This window comes from Acanthaster planci, linkage group LG17 (assembly GCF_054643075.1).
Source record: "Acanthaster planci isolate LZ-2023a linkage group LG17, COTS_SCS, whole genome shotgun sequence".
Lineage (NCBI taxonomy): Eukaryota > Metazoa > Echinodermata > Asteroidea > Valvatida > Acanthasteridae > Acanthaster > Acanthaster planci.
Window position 1 is genome coordinate 6,275,738 of NC_141793.1, and position 8,704 is coordinate 6,284,441.

Genomic DNA, 8,704 nt, shown 5'->3' on the forward strand with positions numbered 1-8,704 from the left:
ACTCACCTCCATGAACTAAAAATATCTATTTGGGGGTATATAAAATAATAAAAATTATTTAATAAAATAAATAAAAACTACTTTTAAATATTTCACAAATTAAATTTTTGAGAATTTCCTAAATAGTTTTTGAGGAAAATACAGTTACAATCCTACACAATAACATAACGCAGTGTTTATATTACAGCTTTTAGATTGAGCCTGATGCCTGACTAAAGTCTTAATCCCAACCTTATTAACCTTTATTATTAGTTCAATATTTTCAGGGGTGCAGACTTTTCCTTATGTAAGCATGCGTCATTTTAATATTGATTTCAACTTCTGCACGGGGGCGCGGCGTCTGCTCCGACTCCAACTTCTTCAAAATGCTTAACTCATGTTACCTGTTGACGAGAACCAGGGTCCTTTTCCCAAAGTATAAACGTGTACACCTTTTGCAGGATTTTGTGGTAGGCTGTGTACTTTACATGATGTATAATCCGTGAAATTGAATAGGTCAGACTGTCACCGTACATCATTCATCATACATCATTACATGTTACGCCTCAACTGTGGCATAAGTCCCAACTATACATGTAGTTGGGACAGTCCCAACTGTAGTGCTGCAGTTGGGCTGGCCCAACTATTGCTGACCAATGTCTGTGGGAAATGTCTCAACATTGTCCAAGTCAATGTGTTTCACATTTGACACGATTCATCTAACATGTCTAATATGTGGCACTTCATCTGTTTATCTTGCCCTATGACCAATGACATGACATTTGTAAACAATATGACTTTGGCACATGCTTGGCACATCATGCACATAGGACCTTTCTGCTGTAGTTGGGCCAGCCCAACTGTAGCACTCTAGTTGGGACGGGCCCAACTATAGTTGGGACAGGCCCGACTATAGTTGGGACTGATGCTATAGTTGGGGTGTAACAGGTCTATGTAGGTTGGACGTTGTCTAAGTTGCATTGCGACTATAGGGGCCTGGACCAATCCTTCCTCCATGGTATAACGTCCAGGGTATGGGCCAGCGCAGACATCCGGGATTCTCGCAAAATGACAGGTACTTCGCCGGTGAAAACAGCGATCTTGGCGACGTACGCACGCACCAGCCAGTCCGAGGATCGGGCTATACAATCTTTTCTATGATGTGTACCTATGCGCGCGCTCGTTGCAGTTGTTTTCACCCATGCGGTGTGGTTGCTACCCATATTTTTTGTGAAACTCCTAGATGTTTGCGCTGCCCCATAAAAGTCCTCCTACGGATTACAATGTGAAATTGTTTTCAACTTTTTTTCTGACATTTTTCATGGCCTAGACAGCTCAAATGTCGTTCACAAGTGCCTTGTATCCACAATTAAATTACAAAATACACCCACGGACAACGTACATGTATTTTGCAGGAAATTTTGCGAAATTCCATGCTTTCTGTTGCAACTTGTGAACAGGGTGAACGATCTACGTTTGTCTTGTAGTACGCATTTGCGCATACATGTACACAAAATGGCTTCCACGCTCAAGCTCGGCATACATTCTGTGTCTAGACAGTAGAGGTGCAGATCACAACTCAGGGACTGTCCCGAATGTGGAGAAGTCCCTTTATTTGGGGACAAAATTGGTCCTCCAAAACAGAGAATGACCCCCTAACTTATTGGGTACAATTTTTTTTCAAGTGGGCTTGGAGATCCTACCATTGCCTTGGGGATTCTTTTATTGCCATAATTAGATTTAGCATAAAAAACACCCAAGGCTACATGTAGGTCATGTAGGTCTAGGTTGTCAATCCATTGGAAATACATGTACGTGGAAGCTTTGGAAGCCCGTTTCAGACACGGCCTTATCTGCAACTTCTTCACGCCCACAGCTCTTCTGCGCATGCATATGGGGCAGTCGGTTACTATGCGTTTCGCACATGTGCAAGTACCTGTACTAGATGACATGGATGAACGTAGATCGTGACGGAAAGCATATGCCAAAGCCACTGCACATGCCAAATGCTGGACCACAGCGTACGCACGTACACAACTGGAAAAATCAGCACGACTGATAAATGAGGACGTTGCGGCAATGTGCTCATTTACCCGGTGCGTTCTTCGGGAAATCCAAGCACGCCGAATATATGAGACCATTACACCGGGTATTTGAAAAAAAAACCCCGAAAACTGCACTTTCTCTGCTCTTTAGCAGTTACATGTATTTATTTATGGTGTCTTAACAGTTATAGAGTGAAATACGGAGAGATACGATGAACATGATACTGGTAAATACATCACAGACAACCCACGGTCAAAAAGAGACCATGTTTATACCATGGAGCTTTAAAAAAAATTTGCCCCAGCAAGTTGTTTGAATTGGAACCTCTTTCTTGGCTATGTACTAACTGTTGACTTTTTGCCTCTGTTAAAAATATGCCTCTGTTGAAAGATAATCAGTGGGACAAAGTTGAAAAGGGGCAGAGTGGAAATGAGGCAAAGTGACTGACACCATATACACTGTAGAAAACTCAAAGTCACTACTGCGTGTGATTTTGTAGTTTACATGGGGTCGTAACTCTGGATTTTTTAAATCAAACTTTCAAGGTAAATGATCTGGTACCTTGAACACCACTTTCAGTGACATTTTCAATCAGGTTTTCCAGTGAGAAAGGGTGTGATGGTGAGAGCAAACATAAATTAGGCCTACCTGTAGCTCTTGAAGAGGGTGTAACAGAGGGTTTCAGTCCTTCCATTTTAACCCCTTGACGACGGGAATTTCTTCCCGAAAGCCGACTCCAAGAATTCCAGCCTTACTTGGCCACAAAGGCCACCTGCCAAACCGCAAATTCTCGGTTTGTGGCCCTGCGTGCTCTGCACGCTTTGAATTACACGGTGAAAAGGCTGATTGTTCGGTGGCATGCTGCTCTACTCATGCTTCCACATTCCCGTTGCCTCTTTTCAAAGTGGGGACTATTGTGAAGCTGGTGATTATGATGCAAATTCGGTCTTTTCATTTCTAGGCTACGCACAAAGACCATTTAGATATATACAAGAACCAAGGTCTGCCTTCTTTCACCGTGTTTGCTCGAGCGTGGGCCGAGAATAATAGCTGAAATGCAGGCTGAGGATCTCAATTTTTACGGCGTGTACGTCTAGCCACCTCCCGGCGCGAAGGGGTTAAGACATGCGATTGCACTCCCACACCATCGCACGTCTAAAAGCTTCCTGAGAAGTGCAAATAATTACATGCTTGAAGCCGTCCATACCACACTCCTCAGCATGAGTTTACTTATAATTATACTTCGCAATTTTTGAGAAAAATAAAACGAAAATAATCAAACATTAGGCGTACCTAAAAGGCTGACAGAATCATTTTTGATTCTCCAAGGGAAACAGTTTTGCACGATGACTCTTGTCAGTTTGCAATCGTTCAGCACACACATTACACAGTGCTGCAAGCAAGTGCTACTTCATGCATTATGCTACATCCACCAGACTGTACATTGCTTTACATGCTTATAGTACGTGTCACACACATTGGAAGCGCAAGGGGACGTTTTATTAAAATCCAAAATCCATTGACAAATGGATAATTCTCAATGTAACAGCCAGTACACTTTTGATTCAATGGTCTGTCTACCCAAATGCAAATGAACACTTCTCCAGACATAATTTGAACTTGTGAGAAAGCTTACAAAATATCCATGCCTGTATAATTGGATACCCAAAATATGAATTACACAGGTGAAAAACCTTACAAGGACTCTACTGAAACTGTCACAGATTTGGTTGGAACTGGACGAAGTACAAACCCCTCATGTGATCTGTTGCATTGAATGTAATTAGAACTATACGATTGTTCAGTTTGGAACTAAAAACCACACGCCTAGAAAAATTGCACGCCTGGAAATATCCAGGAGTGGTGTTTTCACATGCCTACAATTTCCAAATCACAAGGACTGGGGGTTCTGAGCATGAGACTGAGTATTTTTTGAAAAAACTGAGCTTTTTATTCACTAATCTCTCATTTCCACCTGATGGCGATAACCACGTTTATCACATTGCACGTGTGTCGGGCCAGATGTGAAGCAAGCTTCATTGGCTCAAAGTCACTACTTCGTGTGACTTTACAGGCGTGAAATAACTTGCAGTTGGAAAATAACCTCTAATAATTGCTTGATACACAGTGTAAGGAGCTTCCCACTATGCTCGTGGACCTGTTTGTTTCATGCAGATCCTGATTGCAATCAGTGATCTGTCGTGGGTTCCATGACACCAGAACCCACCTAATGGAGAGCACAAACCAGCTCTGGGATCATAGATCACGATCCAGATCCATGTGAAACAAACAGGCCCCATGTGATCACTTACCATGAGAATGAAAAAGACTGGAAGCCTCACCTGGGTATTCTGTCAGTGGCCTCACAGCTACAGGGTTGTATTGAAGAAAAACAGAACAGAGCATACTAGGAATGACACGTTCATTGGGTAGGCAGTCAACCATGACTCCGTATAAGCCAGCTACGAGGGGATATGCAAGTGGTGGGTATTTTGCAATTACGGTGCCAAAGGGGAGACAGGTTTGCTTTGTAGGGTATAAACAGATTCCTTAGTGGGCCATCACAGTTTTCTCACAATTTATCCTCTTAAAACCTGTTGCCCCTACATGATGCATTACATGTATGCAGGTGCTGAACCCACTTGCCTCACTTAACCCCCTAAAATCAAAAGCTGTTCCTTTTTAATCTTAATGGGGTTTTTGGTACTTGAAAATTGTCATGGTCCTATATGGAATTCTTCCCAGGTTTTGTTAACTTGGAATGGCATTTGACACTTGAAAATTGTCATGGTCTGATATAAGCTTCTCTCCCCAAAAGCTATCCTAACTTTTTGCCATGATAATAGTTTTTCAGGGAAAATTAATTTGTAATAAGAAACTAAAGAAAGGTAGGTATTGGATCATGAGTTAGACTTCAACTGTCTTTTTTCCTAATCCACAGACATAGTACTGAACAAGCACAGTTTTTCATGTTTAATACCTTGTATGTTGCTGTGAACTTTTATTCACAAAATGGAATTCAGATTTTTGCTAGTGCAATTTCGGACTTGATTTCTCTGAGGTAAAAACAGAACTAAAACCTGAAATGACACGTTGGACAGTAAAAGGATAGTACAGCAATATTTTTGGTAGAAAAAAATCTATGATTTGCATACATTCTGGGTCGCAACTGTGGTCCAGCATGCTACTCACTATACCACACACTCGCTCAGTTCAAATACATGTACAGTAGTTTGTTATTTGCATATATACTAGCGATGTGATATACTGTATAATAAACCACCAAAAGTGTGATGGCTTCATGGCAGATCACATGTATAATCCATGTATACATGTATGAGTACATACTTCAGTGGCAAATTATTCCTGATGGTCTTTTTAGTTTATTAAAAAACTTCCACACTGGATGCCTTTCCCTATGTATGTTCTTCCTTACGGGTTGTTCTTTATTTACAGACTCTTCAACAGGTACGTCATCTTGATGTTGGGCCTAAGGGAACTTACATTGCAAAGAAAATTCCAGCCTTGGTCAAACTAGAACCCGGCAAGAAATACTACTGGTGTAAATGTGGCCTCAGTAAGAAACAGGTACAATTTTGGCTCGGCCTGTCTCACTTTGTTATCTTCAGTATTGTGATGTCATTAAATCCAAACAGCTATCACAAAGTGCACAGCGTCAGTTGTTGCAATATAGAGAACAGCACATTTCACTGATTGATTAAGATTACTGCCAGCCCAAAGTTATTTGAAATAATGTCAGGAAAATTAAAAATTTGAATTGAGTACAGAGCTGGTTGATGAAAAAGATTATAATGATTACCGCTAATGGGTCATTAGGGAGACATTGTCATAAGAACGTGCACAAAATTTTTCCAACTTTACTGTCCCATAATTCAATATTCCCTAATCTGATCTGAACCAAACTTTGTATGTTTTCATTTTAGGCCCTAAACTATCATCTCTCAAAATATGGGCAGTAAAATTTGGCCTCCTTCTGGTAGTTTGAAAATAGGGAGACACTGAAATGTCTCCCTAAAAGCCAATGTCTCCCTAATGCTGAAAAATTTACCACAAAATATCTCCCAAATGACCTATTTGTAAATATTAGTTTTTTAAGATGTAAATTTCAGAATTTAAAAATGAACCCCATTCATATTAAATTTTTTTAAGACATTCAGTAATCAATCAAATGAATTGGTGGTGGCAACACATGTACGTGTGGTACTAAAAAGTCAGCTTTGAAATATCAAAGTTCTTTTCAGATTCAATCATGTAATTAATGACCCAGTGTTTGAATTACATGGTACCTTCTTGATACAGACTGTTTCCATGTACCTCCTGTTAACTTGTACCTGTAACAACCTTTTCAACCTAATTTCTAGTGCTGTTGATTGTTTAACCAGGTCTGATTTTTTGATGAAATCATTCAGATTCTCATGATTCAACATGTTCAAGTGTAAACTGGCTTTCTTATTTACATGACTACAGATAGATGATGGACTAAATGACAGCAATATTCTCATAAAATTTAAATATGTTATTTAATTTTGAATAGTTCCACTTTCTATTGCCTCCCTACAGCCTTTTTGTGATGGGGCCCATAAGCCCACTCAATTCAAACCAGTGATGTTGACAGTGGATGTACCCAAACGTGTTCTACTGTGCCGATGCAAGCAAACCAGCAACGAACCATACTGTGACATGACTCATGTCAAAGTCATGTTTACTTCCTTTGGCAAAAGACTGGGGCTTGCCAAGTGAACTCCACTGTAATCAACATATATACATGTACATGTATGCACATTATATTTTCTGTAAGCTTGTTTTTAATGGATGGTTCTGATTGTCATGATTGTAGATATTTATGTACATTTACCTGTGCATGTATTCATGGAATGTGCCTAGTGGCTTCAGGATTAAAAATGATGGCCAGCTGACAGGAATTCTGTCAAAGTAGAGACAGTGTACCAGCCATTAAAGACCCTCGCAGATGTGGACGGATGGAGCAGTTGATCAAAATGACATTGTTTTACTGGCATTTGTAGTCCAGGTAAATGTTAAAATTGTGAGGCGGTGGGAAAAAGTGCTGATTTTGCATTAAATTTGGGCAGCAAGCAATTTCTTGTGTGTATTTCAAAGAGACTTATCAAATAGTCGACTTAAATCAGGCCTGGATACTGCATTCATCACCATCTAGCAGACCTGAGATTCACATGCATAGTGTGTTGTATGGTGTTGCTTCGGGACTATGCATATGGCCCTATTCCAATCATTAGATATATGGATGGATTTACCTATTTGTAATACGCAGTTGTACAAGATCAAACTATCACTTACGTGTGGGCCACCCATGCCCCCAAGACAAGTTGATATATTTAGAATTTTCTGAAACAGTTATTTTTGGTAGGAGCAGCTTGGCCATACCGTACAAGTTGGCAAATTTGATTAGTAGTTTTGATAATCTGTTTCCATAAGTTATATGACATTCTAATAACTACATGTAGGGTTACAGCCTTGGTCTCTTACATGTGTACCAAATTTACTCAATCTCCTGAGTATGTAGTGGAATGGCTTTTCTGTAAGAGGCAGAATTGGTTTCTGTTTCATTTGTGTTTTGTACACCGTATACATTCTTCACACACAGTTGGCTTTTACACCTCATATACAATGTACGTACATGTACTTTTGAGCATAAATACGCGGACATGTACACTCAAATTGTGTGCATTAAATCAAGAAGTATTCCTAGCATTACTTCAGTAGGTTAGGTAGCAAGGTGATTCTCACTCCAGTGGACTCTCCCTTGTAAACTTCAGTTAAAAAAAAAAACGCACAATGCTTGTTTGTGTTTTGGCCACATTTTCTGAAATTTTGGGTGAAAATGCAGCAAATTCTTGCTGAAGGCTTGCTTGATTAAATAATCTCTGGAAATATACAGTAAACTATAGAAGCAGCTGTCCACAGGAGAGTTGGAACAGTGCTTTCTCTCATCATGGATGCAAAACAGATGCTACGATAGAAACAGTGAAGGTTTCACACTCGTACAATTATTACATGGTAAGAATAATTTCATGAGGGAACAGATTGCTTGTTTTATGCAACACCTGAATAAACCCACCTCTGACAGAAAGATGGAAGTCTGATGTGTGTTATGTTTGCCAGTATCAGTTTAATAAAGCATACATGTACCAAATCATGACAGGTGATTGACAACCTACTAATCAGATCACAGCATACATGTACCAAATCATGACAGGTGATCGACAACCTACTAATCAGATCACAGCATATATGTACCAAATCATGACAGGTGATCGACAACCTACTAATCAGATCACAGCATACATGTACCAAATCATGACAGGTGATCGACAACCTACTAATCAGATCACAGCATATATGTACCAAATCATGACAGGTGATCAACAACCTACTAGTCAGATCACAGCATACATGTACCAAATCATGACAGGTGATCGAAAACCTACTAATCAGATCACAGCATATATGTACCAAATCATGACGTGATCGACAACCTACTAATCAGATCACAGCATATATGTACCAAATCATGACAGGTGATCGACAACCTACTAATCAGATCACAGCATATATGTACCAAATCATGACAGGTGATCGACAACCTACTAATCAGATCACAGGCATGTACGCAGGTGTT

General features: G+C 39.9%; 1 protein-coding gene across 2 annotated transcripts; it reads left to right on the forward strand.

Annotated features, from left to right (window-relative positions):
* The first annotated feature begins 285 nt into the window (after positions 1-285).
* Positions 286-8,155, forward strand: LOC110989321 (uncharacterized). Of its 2 annotated transcripts, none has more exons than XM_087148076.1 (3): positions 286-415; positions 5,482-5,613; positions 6,607-8,155. In XM_087148076.1, the coding sequence occupies exons 1-3, from the start codon at positions 377-379 to the stop codon at positions 6,784-6,786; spliced, it is 351 nt and encodes a 116-aa protein (XP_087004202.1). In that variant the 5' UTR covers positions 286-376; the 3' UTR covers positions 6,787-8,155. The 2 variants fall into 2 exon arrangements, with proteins under 2 accessions (XP_087004202.1, XP_022109315.2); XM_022253623.2 differs by having other exon boundaries at positions 290-449.
* Positions 8,156-8,704: the final 549 nt, after the last annotated feature.